Genomic DNA, 26,702 nt, shown 5'->3' on the forward strand with positions numbered 1-26,702 from the left:
TGCTTTTATTTCTGTTTGCATAGCCTGCTGCCAATGTGAGTGTTTATTTGCCTCTGCAAAGCTAGTTGGTTCTTGATCTTCATAAATGTTGAAAGCATAAGAACTGTGTGCTGAGGACAGTTTGTCATGAGAGTAGCAGTGAGTAATGCTATGTGCAGTACTATTCCTTGTGGGCAAAGCATTGCACTGAATATTCTCCAGATAACTAGGTCTTTTAAGTGGTCTGGTGGACCTTCTTATTGTTGTGGTGGTGTCATCTGTTGATAGATCAAGAGATCTTGGATGATGTGGTGTTGAATCTGATACTTGTATATTGCCAGCTAATTCTCTTCTTTGGAGTCCAGTAGGATCACTAGGTGAGACACTTGGCAAAACTGTGACCTCATTGTCAGCAATTAGTTCATCTCTCTGATCTTCAATAGAATTAGATGCACCCTTGTCTTCATCTCTGAAAACTAATGGTGTCTCTGCATTATCAATTGTATCACCCTGTGATTGTAGATCCAGACAATTCCATGAGATCATTCCTGTACCTTTATAAGGTAAAATGTGCTCATGAAATACTACATCCCTGGAGAGAAAGACTTCATGAGATGTGAGATCCATTACCACATAGCCTTTGACACCTTGCTTGTAACCCAGAAAAATGCACCTCTTGGCTCTAGGATCTAATTTAGATCTGTTAGTAGCTAAAGTATTAGCAAAACAAAGAGAGCCAAAAACTTTTAGCATTTCCAGGTCTGCTCTCTCTTGATATAACAGTTCATAAGGTGACTTGTCTTTCAGTAATTTGCTTGGTATTCTGTTCATGAGAAAGACAGCATGAAGAACTGCATAACACCACATCATTTTAGGTAACTTGGATTGAAATAATAGTCCTCTGGCTATATTCAAGATATGCTGATGTTTCCTCTCAACCCTCCCATTATGCTGAGGGGTATAGACACAAGAAGTGTGATGAATGATACCATTAGCAGAATAGAAAAGAGGAAGTGAAAACTCTGGACCATTATCACTGCGGATTGTTTTAATAGCATGTCCAAACTGAGTCTTTATCAATGCTACAAAATTCTTAACATGTTGTTGGACTTCTCCTTTGTGCTTGAGCAACACAATCCAAACAAACCGACTATAATCATCCAAGACAGTAAGAAAGTACTTATGACCATGAACAGAAGCTTGAGCAAGAGGACCCCAAATGTCCATATGAACTAAATCAAAGCACTTCTGAGCATTATTAAGGCTAATAGGAAACATTTTCCTTTTCTGTTTTGCCAGATGGCATATATCACAAACAAGAGATTTACTAATACTAATAGAACTATGCATAGACTGTAAAACTAATACTCTATTATGAGATAAATGTCCTAACCTGAAGTGCCATAATGCACTAGGTGGAATGACATGGCTAATGCCATTTATTTCAGGATTTGAACTATGCTGAATAGAAAAGCAGGTACTAGAAGGGGTGGTAACTACTAGATGGTAAAGTTCACCAGCTTGTAAACTACCCAAACCAATCTTCCTCTTGGTTTCCACTTCCTGGACAAAACAATGAAATGCACCAAAAACAACATCAAGATTATGTCCTTTGGCTAGCTTGTGCACTGAAACTAAGTTATAATTAAATTCAGGCACAAACAAAACATGTGTTAACAAGATTGATTTTGTGATTCTGACTGTGTCTGCATGACTAGTTCTGATTGCAATACCGTTAGGAAACTTCACACTAATTGGCTTGATCTTAGTGAGTGTATTAAAACACATTTTGTTAAAGCATATATGGTCACTAACACCATATTATATAATCCAATCTCTACTATCATATTGTTGGTAACAAGATAAAGCAAGAGGATTACCATGCCCTGAAGTATCCCCTTCACAAGCTGCAGTTTTCACTACATGATTCACTGTTGCATTGTTACTCTCAGCTGATTTCTTGGATGTACTAACTTGCTGAATCATTGCTATGATTTTCTTGTACTGATCTGCAGTAAAAAGCTCCTCATTATCCCTCTGTGAACAATCATCATCCTCAGGATCTTCAGTATCATAACTCCTTGCAGTATTATTGACCTGACTAGTACCATTTGAACCATATCTGTTGTTGAAAGTTGTTGGATAACCATGCAATCTATGGCACACATCTACTGTATGTCCTGATTTCTTGCAGTGAGTGCAAAACTTTCCTGTGTTTCTGTAGGAAGAACCACCAGATTGTCCTCTTCCATATGGTTGTTTCTTCCCTTCTGCTGCAGCATTCACTCTAGCTAGTGAATCCCCTTTCTCCTCTATGTCAGTTTGCCTCTCATGCTGTGTAGCTAAAGACACAACTTTAGCTAATGGTGGCAAAGGATGGCTCATCAAAATCTGCGATTTTACTACTCCAAAACTATCATTCAACCCTAAAAGGAACCTGATAGCATTATCCTGTTCTCTAAACAGTTTCACACTCTCAATTGCATCACATCTACAAGGAACAGTGCATTTGCATTGTGGAATTGAGCGATAATGATCCAATTCCTCTAAGAGTATCTTCAATTCATTATAGTACTCATTCACAGACTTTGAATTTTGTTTCAAATTACTGATTTCATTATGCAGTTCAGCAATCCTAACAAGATCTCCTTGCGAAAACCGATCTCTCAAATCTCTCCAAGCATCACAAGCATTTTCAACAAAAACAATGCTATTTGCTATAGAAGTTGTTACCGAATTGAGAATCCATGAGTGGATTAGGCTGTTGCAGCGATCCCAGGCATCAAAATTTGCATCTGTAGCAGTAGGAACTGGAATTTCACCGCTAACGAAACGAAACTTGTTCTTTGAAACCAACGCGCGCTTCATCGACCTCGCCCAAGCGTTGTAGTTCTTGCCATTCAACGGTGGATTCACCCTTGTTGCAGAAGGATTATCGCTCGAATGGATGTAGTACGGTGATGTTGGATTCTGCGTTGGATCAAGCACCACATGAGGAACAACGTTTTGATTCTGATTCTGACGATTCACAATTGTTGCAGATTGCAGAAGCTTTGTGATGATTATGCTCTTGATACGATAATAGAAATCTCAACCTAGCTTTCAGAGAAAGCTCAAGGAAGAAGAAGAAGCTGAAATTGTATTGAATCTATTGAAAATGAATATTCAGAATACAAAGTGTTTATGCTAAACTCTATTTATATAGTAAACTCTTAACTAACAGTAGTTATAACTATCCTAACAAACTTTGACAGTTGGAATGAACTAACTACTAACTATTACAAATGAGTCCTTGCACTTTTGCTTCTATGCTATACTGGTCCTTGATCTTTAGTATTTTCACAAACACTTTATGCTTTGCACCTTTTGTCTGTAATCCTTATTTCGTAGTTTCAATTGCTATTTTATTTTATTTCGTAATTTCAAATTGCACAAAAGCTAAAATCAGGAATGAAAAATGCAATTAAGCATGTACGATTGAACATTTGGATCCCAAATTAGTGCGTTGTAACCACCTGTCCTTTTAAAACATTGGGTTGCAATTTTGCGTAGAGCAGTTCACTTCAATCTTGCATGTATAGGAAGTCCATGGGACCAAAGGAAAACAACAGCCCATACAAACAACGCAAGCCATTTTCAAAGTTGCTAATATATTTTTGAACTGGACTACTGACCTTTTGACTAACAAAAAAGGAACTGGACTAGGACACCATGCTTGAACCAGTATTGGAATTGACCCCAAAAACAAAATTAGTTGTTAGTATACAATTCAAAATATGATATCTTTAGAAATTATTTCATTTTTACCAAAAAATAAAAGAAACTATTTCATATATTTATTTTAAAGATTATTATTGATAAAAAAATAATTATGACACTTTCAACAACAAAACTATACAGGAGTTAAAAAAAACAACAAAACTAGATAGGCTTTGTCTTTTTTATCAATGCTTATTAAGTTGTCTTTCATTAAAAAATTGAAAACATATAATGATTGATTAAAAAAATCAATGATTAACATTTTAGAACTCCATGATTTATGATATATATATATATATATATATAAATAATCATTGATTTTTTAATTAATAGTTATAACTTCACCTTTAACATCTAAAAATTAAGCAGTCAATAAAAGAAACTTTAACTATGACACAAGAAGATTGAGATGATGGTCGTGTCAGCTGAAAAAATCATCTTATGAACTATTTAATCAACATATATGTTTGAAATAATAATATAAAATTATTTATTTATAAATTTTAAAATAATTAATTTATCATTATATAATATGAATAATAATGGGCTCCCGTAATAGTTTACTTTATTCTTTTATAGACAAATGTTAATAGTTAAGGGTTTGAACTCACCCTGACTATTCACCTACAAATCCTTTCATTTCCCTTCATACATATGCTAATCGTACAAGTCGTTATGAATTTTTTTTTTGAACTCTACAAGTCGTTATGATTAGTACTACCTCCTCTATTTTTCATTAACTGTCCGAAAAGAGAAGAAACACAATATTAAAGAATACAATTAATTTTCCTAATTTTTGGAATTTGTTTGTCTTTTTAGTTTTTATCTTTAATTTATAATGTATTATATCTTTTCACATTTATTATTCCTACGAGAGATTACTTGTAAAAACATAAACTAATGCTCTTTTAAAATTCTTAGTGGATGGATGGATAAATAGAAAAAAAATACTTGAAAGTTGACACTTAAATAAATAAAAGATGAATTATATTGTGAAATTATTTTAGTGCATAACTCAAATGATAAATGCTATGAGACATATATATGAGTTAGGTGAGGGAGGTCCATGAATCATACCATTTACCTTTCTAATAGATTTATCTTTTACGTGCTATGTTCACAAGCATGCAGCGAGACCTCTTAAATAATCATAAAAGATTTTCACAACTCATGCACTGGGATTTGTGAAATTGTGGATAAAATAACCGGCAAAATCTGTGGAATTGAAACCACACAATGAGAAAGCAGAAAATAAAAGTTAGAAACTGTATCATTATGTTGGCCAATTAAAAAAAGCCGAATCTATTTACTACTGCTTTTTTATACATATATATGTTGCGTAGCGCCGCCTTAGAAAAAGAAAATTATCTTGGAAGAAAGAAAATGGTCACGCTCTCTCGCTCACTGTTGTGTATGTGTGGTGACGGTGTGCTCTCTTCTTTTCTTTTCTACTCATAATTAATGATAATGCTGCTAGCTTTCACACTCGATCACATGTTCCTCAAGGTAATGGTCACGAGATTTTCACGTTTCTTTGTCCTTTAATTTGAGTTTGGGTTTGACATTCAAGCCGCACCAAAAGGAGGATCATGCACTTTCAACTCAACTACCATCCACCACCCCCTTTAATTGCCTGTTTCAACTTGATTTTTCATGCCAAGATTAATTAAATTACAAGATCAAAAGCTCAGTATTATGGCAAACTATGTAGAGAGTTCACTAATTGATTGTTTGTTGGTTTAAGTTATATATGTTTGATTTCCCGGCCCATTAATAAGTTTTAGGTTTAATTCCACCATAATATAGATATTTTCCACTAAAAAAGGATAGTCTTCCATTAGAATAAGTACAAAAACAAAAAAACTACATATATATATATATATATATATATATATATATATAAGCCCGTTTAAATAAGTTAGAAGTTAGCCCGTCAAAAATAAAAAGCAGGTTGCAAGCTAAGTAGACAGATAATCATGTCAATTGTCAAATATTGCCTCAACTTGCACTTTGTGACGACCATTTTTCATCATAGCTCATTTTTCTCTCTAACTACCTTCATTTTTGAATCATATCTTTCATATTTTTCTCTAACCGATACCTCTAACCAACAATTTCCCTGGAAATAAAAATTAAAGAAAATGTATCCACTTGTATGCCTGCGAACGCATTACTGACATACATTATTGTTTCTTTACTTCATCACCCCTCAAAGACATCAACAATTTTTTTACCAAAGACGAGAACGCTTCCACAAAGCCTAATGATCATCATGACCATAATTGGTCTATATATGAAATATAATTAATCCGAATATATATAAACAAGTCAAATTTCAACTAACTAAAGATAGTAATGATAAAATAATTAACTATATATATATATTATTATCATCATTCTATGACGAATATTGAGAAAGAAAGAAGAAACAATGTAGATCAATTGCAAATGGAACTAACCATGCATTAATTAACTAACTAAATACCATACCATCCATGAACTCAAACTCAACTGTCTCTAAATAACAAATCTGAGTCCACACAATAATCAGATTAGTACCTGGATTTAAATTCTTTGTAGTCAGGAAACACCTAAATTCATACGGTCAAAATTTAAACACGTCTAAATTTAAGATTACCTGACTGCATGAATCCAAATCCCCAAAACATTCATTATTGTCCTTGCATTGACGTTGCCGCCATCGCCACCACCCCTAGTTTCTGAAGGTTGAGCTTCACCACCGTGTCAACAAACATCTTAGTGTCTTCCGCCGTGTTCCCATCCGGTATGTCCACTATATAAGACTCCAACACCAACGTGTAAACCTTCCCCTCACTTGAACAAAACTCATTCACCGACGTCACAGAACGGTAGTTTTGGAGCCGGTGCTCGCCGCCGACGACCCTGAAGCTGAGCACGTGCTTGTCATCATCGAGAATCTCGAGCCTCTCGGTGCTGGTTGACGCCGGGAGGCCCGAGACGACGGTGACTTCTCTAATGCTACCGACGCCACCGTCACCTTGCATGTTGCAGCCTTTGATGAAGTGCTTGTACTTCTGAGGATTCTCGAAGCTTCTCACGAATGGCCACACCCTGTTTGCTGGAGCATCGATTCGGTAGGTTATGATGGAGGTGCAGGCGTTTGGTGTAGGCTCGAAGATGTGGTATTTTTTTATGATTGGTTCGACTTCTGTGAATTCTTCTGGAGTTAGACCCTGCACTTCTGGGGACATTTTGTGAATCTGTGTGTGTGTGTTTTGCACTAAAGAGATTGGGTTGGTTTGTTGTGCAAGGATACAGAAGAAAAAGAGGAAGAAAATGGTGGAGGCAAGAGGGTGTTGTGGAAGGAGAAATAGCTGAAATGAAGGAGGTGCACACCATATAATTATTTATATATGTGAAGATCAATGGTGGACAAAACAAATCATATGAAAAAAACAACACATGACGATTTGTACGGTCATATAGATAAAATATGATGAGAAAAAATAATGATAAATAAATATATATTGTGAGGTATCATTATTGTTTTCATATTAGTGATAGTAGGACTTCCTCTTGTAAAAAAATATTAGGGATGATATATTAAATATAAATTATATTTTTCATTATATTTTTTTCTTCGTATTATATATATTACAAATTTTAGATATATAAACCACCAGCCATACTATTAATAATTTTTTATACCTTTTTTTTTTTATCTCTATCTTCTTATCACATTATAAATTATATTTATCACGTATTTCTGTTCTCTGTACTAACTAGCATACGCCAAGTATTTATAATAGTTGGGTGCTCGCCAAACATTTTGTACACCACATTATATTTATAATAATTATCTTTTAATTTTTTTCACATTTTCATTTAGTGTGGAAATTAGATTTATACAAACATTTATTAACTACAAGGTATGTTGTGGTGTGGTTATTCATCTCGCCCTTTACCAATTTAATCTAAGGTTCAACGTCTATTAAAATAATGCACATTTTGTAATTAACCATTTACCTTGATAGTCATAGTAAAATTATTAGTCACATTACTATTAACAAAAAAATTAAAAAAATTTGACAACATTTTCGAAATTGGATGCAGCGGTTGTGATGGAAAGGTTGAGTTTCATATTTAACAAAGAGTATTACGTCATGAGTGATAAGGAATCAGGACCATATGTTAATCCAAGTTGTGTAGTCCCCGCAGGATCTTTTGATATTTGCTTACCACTTAAGTAAAGGAGAATTTAAGGGTAGATCTTAACTTTAGCTTAATGGGGAAAGGTGTTTGTCTCTAATTAATTAATTAATTAGCACAATTTTTTTTTTCTTTCTAATTGTGTATCCTTTCATGTGTTGTATGGGCACTTTGTCTTGAATTCATGCGGTTGAGCTTTTGAAGCTTCTTTTTCTGTTTGTTTAACCAATTTTTTGGGGCTCTCTTATTCTTGAAACATTTGCATAACGACAAGCCAATATGTAACCAATTGTGCGTCATGTTGACCTTTTTCCATTTATTCTTTTCCCTCTCACATTTCTTTCCGTAGAAGTGATATTTGATATGTCAAATATTTTGGATCACTTTATTTTATAATAATAATACGTTTTGTCATTTTACTATACACATAGTCACATACTGTCATGCGTGCCAATGCCTTTATCCAAGCTAACACCTATACAGGACCATAGTTTAGTTGTTATGAACATACTTACATACCAATTTCTTCAAAAAAAATTATGTATTATATTTATTATCACCGCTAATACAAGGGTTATGAGCTAAAAGTCGTATATTAGTTTGAGATATTATGTAGATAGCTGTTATAAGGGTAGAAACAACCGCAACCTTGAGTTAGTTTTTGTGTTGATGTTAAGCTTCCTAAATTTTAATAAGGTATTAGAGTCTATTATAAACTCATTTGCTTGTAGAGTCCTTCCATATTTAGGTTACCTCGTAGATATCTAGTAATGCAAATCTCACCTTCAAACAGGGGTGTATCTAGGGAGGGGCTGGTAAGGGCTATCGCCACCCAAGAATTTTGAAATCTTCACTAACTATAGGTATTTTTTCGAGCTAGAAAAAAATAATTTGCCGTTCCAACCGGACGTACATTATCATTCAGATATTTCTCGATATCCTCCTAATTTAGGAAAAAATTTCACTTCATTCAAGTTTTACCAGAAGTTAGTTGAAACTGGAAAAACAACAATATTTCCACTTAACTTGTTGATAGATTGATACGCCTTGTTTGACACTTTCTGTTTCAACATCATCTACAACGATATTTTTCTGTAATAAAAGTTGCATGTTAAGACTCGGTTTCGCAATTAAATTAAAGATGGTCTTCTTATAAATTTATTAGTTGTATATATCGAGAGAGAAATTGCTGAAAAAATATATGTTGATACAATAATAGATAAATTTAGTACTATGAAACAATGAAGAGTTGCATTTAAATAATTTATTATTATTCAAAGTTTATATAATAGTCAATGAAGATTTTTTTAGTCTTATATTTCGCCCCCCAATAAGAAATTTTTTGATACGCCCCTACCTCCAAATGTCCAATTATGAGTATGAGAATGTGTGTTACAAGTCTCACATGAATTCGTCATATAACATAAATAGAAATATATTCACTCTCAACTCTTGAGCTAACTTTTAAGTTGATTTAGTTATATTGATAGTGTTCTGTACTAGGGCAAGCTTACGTAAAAGAATGACAGAAAGTAAACCCTAGCAGAGCACTAAAATAGCAAAACTACCATAAAAGGAATATTCTCATTAATGCTAAAAAAGTTGGTTTCGTACAAGTGGATGACCTCCCCTTTTATAGAGGGGGTGGTCATGATATGGATCTTTCCTATATTTGGGCCTGACAATCAGGGCCCAAATCCCTGTACATATAAGACAAATCCAAAGGAATCTTCCAGCTGGCTTGTGGGTCCATCATCTAAGGGAGGGCAATGAAGCTCGTTGTGTCGCACTTCCCGCCATGGCTATCTTCAATGGTTTATTGTTTATTTTGGGCGGGACATAATCTTCTTTATGTCCCGCCCAGTCCACATGCCCCCAAGACATGAGACTCGAGTAATGAGTCGAAATGTCTTCATCATGTTACCTAGTAGTTCGCCTCTATTGTTTATTCGTTCATCGCCATTTTACTTTCGTTGTTACATCGCCATTTTCACGCTTCGCCACCTTTGTTGCCGTTTCAAAGATATGTCGCCATTAGTTATAACCGTCAATCACGTCTTTTCAACTGACGCACGTATCCTTGTTTTCCGGGATTTCGTCATCATTTGTTATAAATGCAATTTTCAGTTGTGCGTCTCGAGGAGTAATGTCTTTTCGCTTCCTACCTTTTCGAATTTCAAATCCCACAATCCCACGATCTTCCCCCACTCATTCTCTCTCCTCCTTTCTCTCTATAAAAACCCTTTTTCACTTTTCATTTTTCACTTTCTTAAAACTTTTGTTCTGAAAACCTTTTCACCGCAGCTTTCATTCTCTTCTTTGAACTCCGGTGAACCTTTTCTTCCTCCGGCCGTCGTCATTGCGCGGTGCTCCCCTATCGCCGACATTCTCCTTTCTCAAATCCACAGTTCTTCCCCTGGTTAGTTTTTCTCTTTCCTGAGATTCTTCGTTTACTTCTTTTTTCTCTGACTCTGTTCATCTTCTTTCTTCTTTTGACTCTGTTCATCTTCTTTTTACTTTTAGTTTGTTCATCTTCTTTCTTCTTTTTATGAAACTGCTTCGCATGTCTTTACCAAACGCTAGCCTTTCTTCCCTAGAACTTTCTTCACCCTCCACGGAGGAGGAAGTTGTCGCCCCCTCTATAATTGAAATTCACTCCTCGCCTTCTACCCATGATGATTCCGGTCCCGCCGGCTCTGTAGACTCAATTCTCTCCTCTAATGGAGATTTGTCTTCACCTGAATGGCGCTCTGACGTGCATTTAGTTGAAGATAAATGTCTGTTGCGTTCTATCTGGAGCAGCGTTGGGAGCATTAATTCGCTTCGAATATCTGCTCAAGGGTTCACGAAGATAAATCCCGCCACCTCGAATAATGAAGATCATCTGTTAAATGTCCTCCCATGTGGCGAAGATGATTGTGTTCTGTTGCGTAAAGAACCAGCCGATGAATCGCCCGATTTCTTCTTTGTTTATGGCTATTTCTTCTTAGACTTGAACATCAAACTTCCTTTCTCGCCGTTTATATGTCACGTTCTTTCTTTTCTGAATGTGGCGCCTTGCCAACTCCAGCCCAACGCCTGGGGTTTTCTCCGCTGCTTTGAAATTCTTTGTGAACACTTGAGTTTCACTCCAACCTATCCTTTGTTCTTCCTTTTCTATAAATCAGTCACCACTAAACCTACTTCTGTGAAATGGGTTCCACTTTTAGCCCGTAAGAACATGAGTCGGTTTACCGCCCTTAAAAGCCATTACAAAGTATGGCAGAAAAAATACTTTAAAGTTATGGAGTCGCCCGAAATAAAGAACTTGTTCCGAGATTCCGACAATAACCCCCTCTTCCCTTTTTACTGGACAAAGAACCCTCGCCGAAAGATATCCGTTTCATACGACGCCTTGGATGAATCTGAACAAGGCGTCGCCGATTACCTCCGCACACTACCTGTAATTTCCGGTCACGACTTGATTGAGGCGTCAAAATCCGGCACTTTAAATCAATTTTTTAGTAAGTTCATAATCTTTGCACGTAACTTGTTTTTCTTTTTGTTCATGTATCTCGTCTAATTGGTGTTTTCCATACAGCTACGATGGGAAAAAGCAAGGTTGACGCGAACCCAATCAAGATGAAGGAGTACCTCGCCCAGTCTGCTGCGGCGGCAAAGAAGAGGGCCGCCGAAACTGAGCAAAAGAAGAAGAATGAAGGTACTTCGGGTTCTGACAACGTCAGGGACCCTAAACGTCAAAAAACTTCAAGTGCTGCTGGTGGTAGGCCTCTCCACCAATCGACTCTCGATCCAAGAAGTCATCCGGCTGAGAAAAAGAAGGGACATGACAATGTCCCGCCCCCTCAACAAGATTCAAGCGCGCTAATCAACCGCCCACCAACTCCATTTAACCAAGCTGGCCCTAGCTCAGCCATTGGTGGCGAGGCTCCTCCCTCCTTGCTGAACTTGTCGGATCCTCACTTCAATGGGCTGGAATTCATGACCCGTACTTTTGACAACCGGATTCACAAGGACGTTTCCGGTCAAGGCCCCCCCAACATTGCTTCCGTGGCGATCCATCACGCGCTTTCTGCTGCCAGTACTGTGGCGGGGATGGCTCAGTGCGTGAAGGAGTTGATATCGGCCAAGAACCGTTTTGAGAAGAAGGCAGCTGATTACAAGACAACCTATGAGCGGGCTAAAACTGATGCTGAGACTGCCAACAAAAAGCTGAAATCTGCTGAGGAGAAGTGTGCTAAGTTAACTGAAGACTTGGCTGCTTCGGACCTGCTTCTTCAAAAGACCAAGTCTCTTAAAGAAGCCATAAATGACAAGCACACTGCCATTCAAGCCAAATATCAAAAGTTGGAAAAGAAATATGATCGCCTGAATGCTTCCATCATAGGGCGTGCTTCTCTCCAATATGCTCAAGGCTTTCTGGCGGCCAAAGAGCAGATCAGTGTGGTTGAGCCGGGCTTTGATCTTTCCCGCATTGGGTGGCTGAAGGAGATCAAGGATGGTCAAGTAGTTGGTGATGATGACATTAGCCTCGACCTCCTTCTCCAATTCGATGATGAGAGTGAGCCTGAAGAAGATGGCGAGGATGGGAACGAGCAGCACAGGAATGAGGATCAAGAGAAGGAAGATCCTCAAGCTGGGACAAGCCAGGGCAACAACGCCAACAACGAGAACCTGGCTTGAATTTGTTTTTATTTTATGAAGTTGAAATTTTTCTTTGGGCATTGCCCTGTCTTTTATTTTCATTCCAAATCATGTATGGGCGTCGCCCCCTTTTGTAACACCCCACTTTTCGTTATTAGGTTATTTATTATTTTATCTTAATTATTATTATGCTATATGGTAATTTGATGAATTATGTGATTATAATTTAAATCTCATGTGATATAGAATAAGATTTAGATAAATAAGTTTGTTAGGTTTTTGTGTGAGTAATTGAGAGTGGGGCCCATTAGTATGCCTATTTAAGGGATATGAGTGAATTAGAAAGAGAGAAATCAGAATTTGAGAATTGGAGAAGTTAGCAGAGGAGAAGAAAAGAAGCGTGAAAGAGAGAAGGGGAGAAAAGAGAAGAAAAAACCAAGAATTTGATCTTCAAGAGGTAAGGGTTTGAATTTATCTTGTATAATTGTAGAATAACAGAGGTTGAGTTTAACATGAAGGAACCCTCATCTTTTTTGAAAATTCAGAACTGAGAGACTGTGTTGAGTGTTAACATGTGGTGAGAAAAATTGATTTTGAGCGAAATTGAGGTTCCGGGGAAAATTGGGTTCTGTTATGTTTTGCCCGCAGATACCCTAACAGTCTGTGTTGTAGAGAGCATAACTCTCTCTACAGAATTCCAAATTGAGTGAAACCAATTTTGTATGAAAGCTAACTCATAGGGCTATGTTGGGTAATATTTTCATAATTTTTCGATTGCTGGTTCAATACCAGAATCATTTGCAAGTTTATTCTGTTTCTGCCCGCAGACACCCTAGCAGTCTGTGTTGCAGAGAGCATAACTCTCTCTAAAGAATTCCGAATTGAGTGAAACTAATTTTGTATGAAAGCTAACTCATAGGGTTATATTGGGTAATATTTTCATAATTTTTGGATTGCTGGTTCAATACCAGAATTATCTGCAAGTTCACTCTGTTTTGCTCGCAGACACCCTAGCAGCCTGTGTTATAGAGAGCATAACTCTCTCTACAGAATTCCGAATTGAGTGAAACCAATTTTGTATGAAAGCTAACTCATAGGGCTATATTGGGTAATATTATCATAATTTTTAGATTGCTGGTTCAATACCAGAATTATCTGCAAGTTCACTCTGTTTCTGCTCGCAGAAACCCTAACAGCCTGTGCTGTAGAGACCATAACTCTCTCTACAGAATTCCAAATTGGGTGAAACCAATTTTATATGAAAGCTAACGTATAAGGCTATGTTTGGTAAAATTTTCATAATTTTTGGACTGCTCATTTAGTACCAGGATTATATGCAAGTTTGCTATGTTTCTGCTTATTTCTGAGATTGATTCTGAAACTGATTCTAGTAATTGATATGAGACATTTGATGATTTTGTGTTGCTATTTTGTCAGTGGAATAGTGAATGATTTGATAATTGTATTGAAGTGTTATTTTGTGCAATTTTGGTGTGATTTCCGTTATGGAATTTGGTGAGAAAATATGTTATATATTTGGGGCTGGAGTGGTCTCAAATTGCATGTTTTAATTTATGAGTTTTTGCACGAAATACACTTCATTTAGTCAAGAGGCAACGTGTCGGTTTTCATCGGAAAACTGAGGTTTGTCCCAGAACTGGCGTGGTTCTGGAAGTCTGGAGTGGACTTCATTGGTGGTTAACTGTCTGGAGTGGACGCGGTGATACCGCTAAGGTTAACAATTGGTACCACATGCATACATTAGAGTCTCACACACTAAGTTTCACGTTTTCAGTGGTTTTATGTGTTTGGTGATTTGTTGGTGAATTGTTTTGCTGTTGTGGTAAAGTCGAATTATTATTTTTCTTTAAGCTTATAATTTTTCGAAACATTAATAAGAATTGTGAAACTGTCTTGAGAGAAAATATTATAATCACTCAGATTTTAAAGTAAAGGTGAAGAGTTTATAAAGCAGGATCTGAATTGTTTACTTGCTCTTTGTTATGTTATATTTTATACAATGTAAGTTCTTACCCTTCTGTTGGAATGATGTTCTATGCGACATCGCTCAGGTACAGGAGGTAGAGATGTGGCTCATGAGGAGTAGCTTCGGAGAGTCTTAGCTTATGTTATTATTATTATTATTATAAAATAAGTGTCTTGCTCTGTAATGTAACACTGGTTAGATATTTTACGTTACTTTTACATTTATGTTGAGAGGATTTTATAATCTCTTCTTATGGAAGTTGTTGAATAATTTTCTAAATGATGGCGATGTCGTACTGTTGACGGCCCAAGTGCTTATGAAATTCAGTTCTGAGTATGATGAATTTTATTGGAATATCATGGAAGATAAACCTATTTAAATAAGTGATTTTATGCATCTTAGGATTATCTGACTGGTTTAGAAATTTCATTGGCAGGAATAATTCATTCTTTGAAAAGCATATGAACTTATAAATTTTCAAACACAATCAGTGTTAATTTTAATGAGTTTTCGTGAAGAAGTGTAATACTCCCTTGATATGTTTTTAAACTCTGATAAACGTTTTTAAATAAAACAATGGGAAAAAGGGGGTGTTACACCTTTTCCCTACTTTAAATGGATATCATTTTAAGTTCATTCGTTGTTTTAGTTGTTTCCAACTTTCGTTGTTACTTTGGTTTACATACCTTAGCCGATTTTTCGACGAGGCTTGGTTTCTAGTGGCCACTAGAATTGCCAAGGCTTTTAACTTTTGAGGGCGATACTTATTCCGAAAGGTTTACTCGCGGTATTGCATACCTTGATACGATTTGCATTGCATGAACTCGTAATATAAATTAAAAAATATATGCAATTCTGTTGAAATGATCTTTTCATTAATTTTCTTTCGTATGGGAACAATTGTCCCTTCATTACAAATGTCGCCTCATTAAAAACCTTTCCAAAGAAAGGGAAAAAGAGTGCGACTTCATTTACATTGGTTGTTTCTATTAACTAAAATACTGCTTTAGATGAGAGGCGTTCCATGTTCGTGGAACCTTTTGACCATTTAGTTGTTCCAACTTATAAGCTCCTCCTCCAACATCGCCAATAATCCTGTAAGGCCCGCCCCAGTTGGGTGAAAGTTTGTTGTGTTTATCGGGTATTGTATTTTTTCGGAGCACTAAGTCTCCTACCCTCATTTTTCTTGGCACTACTTTCGTTGAGAATTTTCTTGCCACCTTCACTTTTCCCGCCTCATTTCTTATGTGAGCCTCTCGTTGTTCCTCGGGCAGCATGATTAGATTTGCTATTAAGTTTTCTCCGTTGTCATTCTCATTAAACCGAGCCACTCGCCAACTTTGGTTTTCAATTTCCACAGGGAGCATGGCGTCAGTCCCATAAGTTAAACGATACGGGGTTTCCTTTGTGCTTGACTGTTCAGTGGTGTTGTATGCCCAAAGAACGCCTGGTAGTTCCTCCGCCCAAAGCCCTTTTGCTTCATCCAGTTTCTTCTTTAAACCTTTCAGGATAACCTTGTTAGCCGATTCAGCCTGCCCATTGGTCTGTGAATGTTCTACAGAGGCAAATCGCATCTCGATTCCCATTTCTGTACAAAATTCTCGGGTAACACTACTTGTGAATTGTGTTCCGTTATCCATTACTAATGCCATGGGGACCCCAAATCTACAAACAATCCTTCGCCACAAGAAGCTCCTGACCTTGGCGGCCGTGATAGTTGCCACTGCCTCAGCTTCTATCCACTTAGTGAAGTAATCAACCGCCACGATGATGTACTTCATTTGTGCCTTCGCCACAGGGAATGGTCCTAAGATATCAGTCCCCCACATGGCGAACGGCCAAGGCGCCATCATGGTTGTAAATTCTTCTGGTGGAGCCTTGTGTAGGTCAGAAAAGACTTGACATTTTTCACATTTCTTAACATACTCCAAACAATCCTTCTTCATCGTTGACCAATAGAATCCTGCTCTTATCACCTTAACTGCCAAGGATCGCCCGCCGATATGACTAGAACACACACCTTCGTGGACTTCCGCCATTATTCCGAGGGCGTCCTTGATATCGACACATTTGAGCATAGGAGACATGATTCCTCGCCGATACAACTCACCATCCACCAGTGTGTAGAAACTGGCTTCCCTGCGTTTTGTTCTCGTGTTCAAATCATCCTCCTTTGGTGGATTCTCTAAGAAGGTCTTAATCGATTCCATCCAAGATAGCTCGCCCTCACTGACTGACTTTACAGCTTTCAACTTTATTTCTACCAAATCAATGCTCGGGCGAGGCAGGGTTTCCTGAATGACTGTCTGGTAGTTGCCCAATCTCCCTGTGCTTGCCAATTTTGCCAACACATCAGCCCTCTCATTTTGTCCCCTCGGGACATGTTCGATTTTGATTTCTTTGACCTCCATCATCAATCTGCGCACCACTTCTAAATATTTGGACAGTTGCGGATCCTTCACTTGGTATTCACCTTTCACTTGTTTAACCACTAACTACGAATCTCCTTTGATAAATAACTTCTGGACTCCCAACTCAATGGCCAGCCTTAAGCCGGCAATCAGAGCCTCGTACTCAGATTGATTATTGCTCGCCTTGAACTCGAACTTGAGAGACTGTTCAATGATCATTTTATCTGGACTTTCAATTGTTATTCCCGCCCCACTTCCAGTGTTATTAGAGGATCCATCCACAGACAGGACCCATTCTCCTTGAGTCTTTTCTCCTTCAGTGGGTGTTAATTCCGCCACGAAGTCAATTAAACTCTGGATTGTGACTTGGCCCCTTGGCTCATATTGTATGTCATATTCTGATAACTCAACTGACCAGCTAACCAATCGCCCTGATAAATCAGGCTTCTGAAGTACTTGCCTTAAGGGAACATCAGTTTTAACTTTGACTTGGAAACTTTGGAAGTAAGGTCTGAGGCGCCTTGCAGTTTTCAGAATTGCCAAAGCCGCCTTTTCAATTTTTTGGTACCGCAATTCTGCCCCCTGTAAAGTATGGCTCACGAAATATATAACTTTCTGCTTTTTTCCTTCTTCCTGGAGCAACACCGTACTTACCGCCTTGTCAGTAACCGCTAAATAGAGCACTAATGGAACGCCTGGTGTTGGCTTGGAGAGTACTGGTAATGTGGCCAATGTTTCTTTCAATTTGGTAAAAGCTTGTTCGCATTCCTCTGTCCACTGAAACTTTGAATTCTTTTTTAAACATGTGAAGAACGGGGCCGCTTTGTCACCCGCCATTGGCAAGAAACGTGACAAGGCGGCCATTCGCCCTGTCAAACGTTGTACCTCCTTTACACTTGTTGGGCTTTTCATCTCCAAGATCGCCCTTCCCTTATCAGGGTTCACTTCTATTCCTCTTGATGTTAACATAAATCCCAAGAACTTTCCTCCCTGGATCCCAAAAGAACACTTCTCAGGATTCAACTTCATTTGATATGTTCTTAACTGAGTAAACGCTTCTTTGAGATCACCCCCATGATCACTAGCCCTGGCGGACTTTACGATCATGTCGTCCACATACACCTCCATATTCCTGCCTACTTGTTTTGAAAAAATTTTATCCATAAGCCGTTGGTACGTAGCTCCTGCATTCTTCAAACCAAAAGGCATTGTCTTGTAACAATAGTTCGCCTGATTGGTCATAAATGCTGTACTTTCTTCATCCGAGGGGTGCATCATAATCTGATTATAGCCCGAATAAGCGTCCATGAGACTTAAAAGTTCATTCCCTGAAGCTCCATCCACAAGCTTATCAACATTGGGAAGTGGGTACGAATCTTTGGGACACATTTTGTTCAGGCTTGTGTAGTCCGTGCATATTCGCCATTTCCCATTGGCCTTCTTGACCATTACAACATTGGCGAGCCACGTTGGGTACTGTACCTCACGGATGAAGCGGGCCTTGACCAATTTTTCAGTCTCTAATTGTACAGCCTTGTTCTTTTCTTCACTCATTCTTCGCCTTGGTTGGATGACTGGAGTCGCCCCTGGTCGTATGGCTAGTTTGTGAGTGATCACCTTGGGATCAATCCCTGGTACATCATTGATGGTCCATGCGAAGAGATCTAGATTATCACCCAGAAGGGTGATTAGTCTTTCCTCTTGTTCTGCTGTCAAACTACTGCCAATCTTTAGAAGCTTGTCCTTGACTTGCACCTGCTTGGTTTCTTCCAGAGGTTGTGGGCGAAAATCGTCAGCATCGTCTCTTGGGTCCAAGCTAAATCCTTCTTGTGGGAAGATTTCTGTAATTCGATGGCTCTCCTTGGCGGCCTTTCGCCCATAGAGCGCCACGCTTCTCAAATAGCATTCCCTTGCTGCATTCTGGTCTACACGCAATATCCCGACCTTCCCGTTGCAGGCGGGATATTTAACAGTTAAATGAGCAGTTGAGATGACCGCGCAGACCTTGTTGAGGGTGTCTCGCCCCAAGAGTACATTGTAATTGGCTCTACACGCCAATACTAAGTACTTTACTTGAAATTTCTTGACAAACTCTCCTTCTCCAAAGGCAGTCGGAATTTCGACGTATCCCCGCACACTGACACGGTCCCCTGTGAATCCCACCAAAGTTCCCTTGTATGGTTTCAAATCTGATTCCTTTAATCCCAGGCGATCAAAGGCGTCTCCGTAGATGATATCCGCCGAAGATCCCTGGTCTAAGAATACTTTCTTTGTCACATAATTGTTAACCCTGATTGTCACCACAATTGGATCGTTGTCATGAGGAATTACATGCGCGAAATCCTGAGGGGTAAATATAATAGGGGAATGATTCACCCAACACTCGCCTTCGTTCGACTCCTGTACTGAGTGTACTGCCGCCACGTAGCGTTTTCTAGCCTTACTTGAAATTGCACCCCCGCCAAATCCTCCTGCAATAGATGAGCATTCCCCAACAGGATCGCCCAACTCTTCAACTATCTCTTTACCTTTGCCTTTGTCTCCTTGAGTGATCTTAGCTACCTCCGGCGCTGCTGTGTCTTTAACAAAGTTTGCCAAATGGCCAGCTTTAATCAAGCGATCAATTTCCCGCCTTAAATTCCAACAATTATCTGTCGTATGCCCCAACGCCTTGTGGTACTCGCACCACCTATTGGTGTCCACGTTAGCTGGCGGCCGCCGTGGTGGTGGTGGATACTGCACAACGTTGGTCTGCCCAACTGCCCTTAAAATGGTACTTAAGGGTGCATTCAACTTAGTAAGTGGAACTGGTGTGGGCGAAGCACCCTGCTGACCAGTTATGGCTGCAGTGGGACCTTGTGAATTTCTGTGCCATGTATTTTGAAAACCAGGTTTAGAGTTTTGGTATGGTCCCGGTCTTGGTACACGGGGGGTTTGCGCTACCCTGGTTTCCTTCCCCGCCTTGGATTTTTCCTGTGAAACACCGCCAGTCTGAGACTGTTTGCGTCCTTCCTCTCTTTCTTGTTTCTTCTGATCATCTTGCTCGATCAATATGAACTCTTGAACACGAGCGCGAAGATCCATCATATCCTTCGCCGGTCGCCTTGTTAAGTCTCTATTCAAATCTCCCGCCCGAAGGCCATTTTTGAATGACGCCAAGCAGACATCCGGATTTTCCTCCTCCAATTGCACCGCCATCTTGCTGAAGCGTGCCATGTAGGTTTTTAATTTCTCACCTGGTTGCTGATGTATACTGATAAGATCAAACATTGTTGCCTTTGTGGTTTTATTGGCGGAGAATTGAGTCAGAAATTTCGTGGACAGATTAGTGAAATTATCAATGGAGAAGGGCGGTTGTCGAATGAACCACTGCATCGCCATGCCTTTGAACGTGGAGGGCAATAATCGGCATTTTACCGCATCCGTCGCCCCGCCGATCACCATTTTGGTATTGAAATATCTAAGGTGCTCCATAGGATCAGATTCGCCCGAAAAGGCGTCTAATGCCATGGTTTGCAGGTGCTTTGGGATGTCCACCCTAGTGATGGCTGGAACAAAAGGTTGAAATTCAACTACATCCTCCGCCTCCAGGCGTTGTTCTTGCTTAAAATCCTGCCGCTGAGTAAGATACTCAACTTGGGCTTGTAACTGCTCGTTTTGGGACTGCACCTTCTGCAAGGTATCTAACATTTGTTGCAAAGCCGCAGGCGTGATACCTGTCACTGCCTCTTGCGCTCTCCGTGGAGCAGTGGTTTTAAGATCTTCCAAATTCACGTAGTTAGGCGGCGTTGAACGCCGCCGCACACCTGGATCTGATTTAGCGATCAGATCTGAAGGTCTTCCCGGAGCTGCATTCACCAATGACGCTGGCGACGGTGCCACTGAGTGGACCCCCTCCGAGGAAGCTTCCTGCTCTTGCTCGTCCAGTACGGGACGGTTGGTGTTCCGTCCGCCGCCGCGACCGCCGTGTCGACCACCACCGCGCCGGCGATGATCGCGTCGACCCACGCCGCATGAACGAGTCTCCATGGCTCGTAATTCCTCCTTCTGTCACCGGAAGAGTTAAGTCAGAGCCACAGACGGCGCCAATGTTCTGTACTAGGGCAAGCTTACGTAAAAGAATGACAGAAAGTAAACCCTAGCAGAGCACTAAAATAGCAAAACTACCATAAAAGGAATATTCTCATTAATGCTGAAAAAGTTGGTTTCGTACAAGTGGATGACCTCCCCTTTTATAGAGGGGGTGGTCCTGATATGGATCTTTCCTATATTTGGGCCTGACAATCAGGGCCCAAATCCCTGTACATATAAGACAAATCCAAAGGAATCTTCCAGCTGGCCTGTGGGTCCATCATCTAAGGGAGGGCAATGAAGCTCGTTGTGTCGCACTTCCCGCCATGGCTATCTTCAATGGTTTATTGTTTATTTTGGGCGGGACATAATCTTCTTTATGTCCCGCCCAGTCCAGATAGGTAGGCGATATGTTAGAGTTTCTGTAAGTAACCAAATGTCTCAAAAGCATGCTCTGAGACGTGATAGTAACTCGAGTTCAAGTGTTCAACTCACGTGAACTTCTATATTCATATAAAAAAAAAACCTAACCTGTACATGTAGTGGTAGATTTAATAGATTCTTAGTTGGCATCAATTATTTATCCATTTGTTTTTTAATATAATGTCTATTGGGTTCTGTGAAGCATAACTTTTGAGAAAGGAAATAGATTGTGATTTTGAAGGAAGAATAAGAGTAAGAAAGGATAAGGAAATGAACGAAAAAGGAGAAGAATAAGGGGTAAGACCGTAATGAAGAGTAGAAGTAGCTAGTCGCAATCGTTGAAAAGAGGAAAGGTGAAGATTCACGATTCATGTGACAAGTCTAACAAACTCTGCTTCGCGTGATCTAAACTTCACTTTGTGTTATGTTTTGAAAATAGAGTAATGGGCTCGCTCCCATCTAATCAAACTAATTCAATTTCTTGCACCATTACTTATTCAATCATTTGCTGAATTTTTTAAATTAAATTTGCTTTCCGGATAAAATAATAATAGTAAGGTCGATCAATAGACTAATCAAATCCTCATGCATTGTTTTCTAACATGTTGTATAGTAGGATTTAGTTCTTTGTGGTTTGGGTTGTTTTTCTTTCGTCATGTTTGTTTCAGTGGTGTTGTTAGGGTTATTTTAGTTAGATTTGAGTTTTTATGTCTTATTGGTTAGGTTTTTTGCTTAGGGAATTTCAAAGGCACATTTAGGGGATGCTATACTCTTTTTCCTTCTCTAGGGTTTTTCCCTTTGGATTTTCCTATGAAGGTTTTAACGAGGCACGTGTCCTAGGTGTGGCCTTTAGGGTAGTTTTGTTTGGTTGGGTTTGTTGGTTATGTCATACTCGTGAGATGGTTATTCTCATGAAATGTTATTCAATATCTTTTGCTTTAAAAAAAAGATAATATAAAGTATGATAATATTATATCTTGTCGGTAATGATAGAGGATGGTTGCGGTAATTGAGGTGGTGGGTAGGGTGTACTGGTGGTGGTGCTGATAGCAGTAGTGGAAGAGGTGGTGGTGACGGCGGCTTTAATGGTGACGGTGGCAATAGTGGCGGAGTGGTGCGCCTAGTGGCGGCAATGACGATGGTGGGAGTGGTGGTTCAGGTGGCGGCAATGGTGGTGGTGATTGCGGCAACGGTGGTGGTAGTGGTGGTGGGCATGATGGCGACAATGGCAGTGATAATAGTGGTGGAGGGTGGTGGTGAAGGCGGTTGCGACGATTGTGATGGCAATGCTGGAGGGTGGTGGTGATGAATTAAATCTTTTCAAAATGCTAATACGTCACAACTTATCACGTTTTATCTCACCTCGGTCTGTATATTAAATTAAATAATTTATCATTATAATGTATAAAAGTGAATTAATTGATAAACATATATAATATAATTCACACCAAACAATAAATAAACTTATGTGTTGGTTAAAGTTATACTATCAAATCCAATATATTAACATAACATATGTTTAGCTCACTCTAGCCATTGCAATAGCAATTATGGCCGCATCAATTGCATTCTCAAGTTTTTGCAACTTTGCATCATCATCATATTTATTGGGCTGTTTGGGACTTCTCTTCTACACAAAGTCAGAGAAATAGGAATTGAAGTGGCTAGAGAAAGAGCTTCAAAGCAAGAGAATCTATCACTGCAAACTGGGATTTCTATCATTACACACATAAATGGTGGCATGCAGCATCTCTCACTTGTAATTTCAAATCAATTTGATGCAAGCTTGGACAGGTAGGAGATAGAAAATATTGATTCTTTTTCTAATCTATGGGCTCTACTAGTTTGGAAGCATTTGCTGAAAAAAAAAGAAAAAAAGAAAATTTATATATAGGCAATAATTAAGGTGCGGAACTAATTAATCAATGTGCAGTGCCTTGTCATGTAGCTTTGTCTAATTGTCTTGAAAAGAGACGAGGGAGTGCTCAGAAATCCAAGAAAAGTTAACCATATTATACAGAGCTTTCCAATTTAAAGTGGAAACTGACAACAGGTAATGTTGTGAGCAAAAGCCTCATTGGACTGAGTTGTGTTTTTATTCTCTTCCTCTATATATTCTCCAAATTATTTTTTGTCATATTCTGCAAATTATATGAGGCTCTAAAGTCGGCACGAGCACTTCAATTCTTTTATTTTAAAAAAGAATCTCATGAACTTCTTGAAGACTTATTTTTATAGACTTTCCTTAATCTGAAAAAAATGGAAATCATATAATTAAGAGAAATATATTAAAAATCTTATCGGTGAATCGGTAAAGGGACTGATTTATAATTCAATGTTTCAATCATAGGTACATATTGAATAATTTATTAATATAGAATGTGAATAAACAAATTCAAATTAAATTAATATTAAATTAGTCTTTTATATGTTTTATAACATAAAAAGGAATAATAAAAAGATATACTATGTACATGGGTTTATTTGATATTAACTTTGTATATATATATAATTGTGAAAGAAATCTTTTAGGTTACGTAATATATGGTGTCGATAACCTAATATTTTAATATACTCGTTTTGGACACGGAGAGAGTCGACTCTAGATATTCCTGCAAATCTTGACAAAAGAAGCTAGCCAATGCTGAACGAGGAAAGCAACCTTTCAACGTTCCCGATTTGGCACTAGAGGAATTCCTGCATTGCTAAGTAAAGAAAAAAAAAATGGATGCTGCAGTGCAGTTCTCCTTGAAGTTATAAATGCCAACCTTTGCTTCCTCCAATCAAAGCTGGACCAAGCCTTGTCTCCACATGGATATATCTGTGATCACCTCCTTCGAGTTACCACTTATATCACCAACATTATTCATCTGCTGTAGTGGTCCTTTAGATTCTAGAACATTGTTTTAGAATTAAGAATTATAAAGTGTCAATTATTGTCACCATATATTATGGAAAGATGCACAATAATCATAAATATTTTATGCAACACTACAACGTGATGTCCTATTCTATTTATAGTTGGACTCACGTATTTTATTTCCATGCATTGGAAAAGATGTATTGACAACAAAATAATACCCAGATCTTCTACTGACAGTAAATTTTTTTGGTAAGCTTTCTAGCTACTAACAGTAATATTATTTAATGGTCATAATTTTTTTTTGTTGCTTTAAGTAATATAATGGACTAAAAAGGTGTGCTCAAATGACTTATCCATGAGAGTTGTTATCATGAATCATTTGCTATTAATAAATTTCATCTTTTGTTGTAAAAAAAAAGTAATATAATGGATGAAATGTTGTACTAGCTGATTTGACGGAAAAAGAAGTTCTTAGAGCAACTCCAACGCTGGTTTATTAACCAGGTTGGAGGTGCTAAGAAACCGTTTCTTATTTTTTGCAGCATTGGAGTTGATCTAAGTGGCAGTTTTGGGTTCTTAACTACAGTGCAGAGTTCCTTGTGCAAGGAACTCTGCTTTTTGGTTTCTTAGCCTTAAACAAATGATATTTTCTCTCACATGCTCAACAGATTTCAGAGGGAAAATTAACAGATGAAGGAAGATGGAAAATTCACAACCTTAACAACATGAACAGAACACCAAAATAACAACTTTATTACAGAACATGGATTTTACAGAATAGAACACCAGGGTTTTTTTACAAAAAAAAAAAAACAAGAAAAAAACATAATCTTGATCTTGACTGAGAAGCTCCGATCTGCAAAGAGATGAGAGAGTTTCAATAGAAGGCTAATTGAACAGACGAAAATCAACAGAAAAAAAAATTACAACACAAACTCACCTCAGATCGCTTTGCATGTGAGGAAAGGAAACTCCTCTGCGAGATTGAAGGCCTTGAAAGCATGAAACAGGGCCGGTGGTGGCCGGATCGTGGCCTGAGGGTGGCAGGTTGGGGGTTTTAGGCCTGGAGAAGAAGAAGAGAGGGGCGGAGGTGGTGGCCCTGTTGGTCACACAAGTGCAGAAAAGAAAATGATTTGAGAAGAAAAGGAAGAAGGTGATGGCGGCAGAGAGGTGGAGAGAGGACGAGACGGTTGTTAATGTGGCCGGAGAAGAAGAGGGATGGAACGCAGGGAGGAAGAAGAAGAAGAGGGAGGAAGGAGATGTGCGGCTAGGGTTATGGAGAGTGAGAGATGAAAAGTTGTTTTTATAGTGGGAGACCGGCTGAGCCGGTTTTTAGCCCGTTAGTGACCGGTCCAGACCGGTTTAGACCGGCTGGAACCGGTTTTCTGCCCGTTTGGTGGTATTTTGACTGGTTTTACCGGTTTTCTGACTGTTTTGGCATCAGTTTTTCAATTAAATTATTTTTAAGTTGAAGTATTTATTTAGTATTAAATTTTAAATCTAAATTGGGTGAAAATAAATATTATAAATTTATGTTGTATGGTGGGACACGGGTGGGACCCTTCAAATAGTAATTTAAGAAACCATGGGTTGGAGAAAAATCTACTTCAGTTTCTTAGGAGTTTCTTAAGTCTGATGTGGCAGTACGGACCCACAGGAATAATGCTGAATAGTGTGTTAAGAAACCAAATAAGAATTTTGGGGTTGGAGTTGCTCTTACCCACCCTAAACTTGAATCTTTTACAAATGTGCGCCCTAAATTTTTGTTTTGCCCCAATTAATTCTTAAAATTTTACTGTATGTTATTGTTGAAACTTGAAATAGACCTTCCTGTTCATGGTTAGTGAAAATTTAAGAATCAATTACAATAATGTATGAAAGCTAAAAATGTTTATTCTCAACAAAGTTCAAGATAGCTGCTATATCTTTTCTTAGAAAAAATTAAAGATCTATGATTACAACCAGTAAGTCACTTAACTAAAATAAGTTGACAAGAGGTCTGTTTAAACAACTGCTAAAGTTTAAGGATTAAGTGAAATGAAATAAAAGTTCAATGTGTCAATTTACGGAAGACAAAAAAGTTCTGTGGTTATATACTCTTAATTCCCCATTTAGAGGCGATACCTAATGCAAGTTACTGAGATGATAAGAATAGCACAAACAAATTAGTTGATGAATCAACACAATAGAATGCATCTGTTTTCCTCTCAACGTGCTTATTTTGGGTATCTACTTTGTAATGCTTTGTTTAGAAAATGCGCACATATCCCGCGTGCGAACACTTATTTAAAGATGTACGAAAGAAATGGTAAACATCATAGTAGCAGCTCTCTCAGCATGCTCCTATAACCCTTACAGATATGAAGACGTGATA

General features: G+C 38.3%; 2 protein-coding genes across 2 annotated transcripts; both read right to left on the reverse strand.

The window, feature by feature from the left end:
* Positions 1-1,800: 1,800 nt before the first annotated feature.
* LOC130718995 (uncharacterized) lies at positions 1,801-2,847 on the reverse strand. The gene has a single exon (XM_057569648.1). It carries the CDS (start codon positions 2,845-2,847, stop codon positions 1,801-1,803), a length of 1,047 nt encoding a protein of 348 aa, XP_057425631.1.
* Positions 2,848-6,091: 3,244 nt separating this feature from the next.
* LOC130721482 (abscisic acid receptor PYL2) lies at positions 6,092-7,112 on the reverse strand. The gene is made up of 2 exons (XM_057572284.1): positions 6,377-7,112; positions 6,092-6,297 (listed from the first exon to the last, which is right to left on the reverse strand). The coding sequence occupies exon 1, from the start codon at positions 6,969-6,971 to the stop codon at positions 6,411-6,413; it is 561 nt and encodes a 186-aa protein (XP_057428267.1). The 5' UTR covers positions 6,972-7,112; the 3' UTR covers positions 6,092-6,297; positions 6,377-6,410.
* Positions 7,113-26,702: the final 19,590 nt, after the last annotated feature.

Source organism: Lotus japonicus, chromosome 5 (genome assembly GCF_012489685.1).
Source record: "Lotus japonicus ecotype B-129 chromosome 5, LjGifu_v1.2".
Taxonomy (NCBI): domain Eukaryota; kingdom Viridiplantae; phylum Streptophyta; class Magnoliopsida; order Fabales; family Fabaceae; genus Lotus; species Lotus japonicus.

What these genes read in the sequence shown, in the direction of transcription:
- LOC130721482 (XM_057572284.1), bottom strand. Translation starts at nt 6,971, where the DNA reads ATGTCCCCAGAAGTGCAGGGTCTAACTCCAGAAGAATTCACAGAAGTC.
- LOC130718995 (XM_057569648.1), bottom strand. Translation starts at nt 2,847, where the DNA reads ATGAAGCGCGCGTTGGTTTCAAAGAACAAGTTTCGTTTCGTTAGCGGT.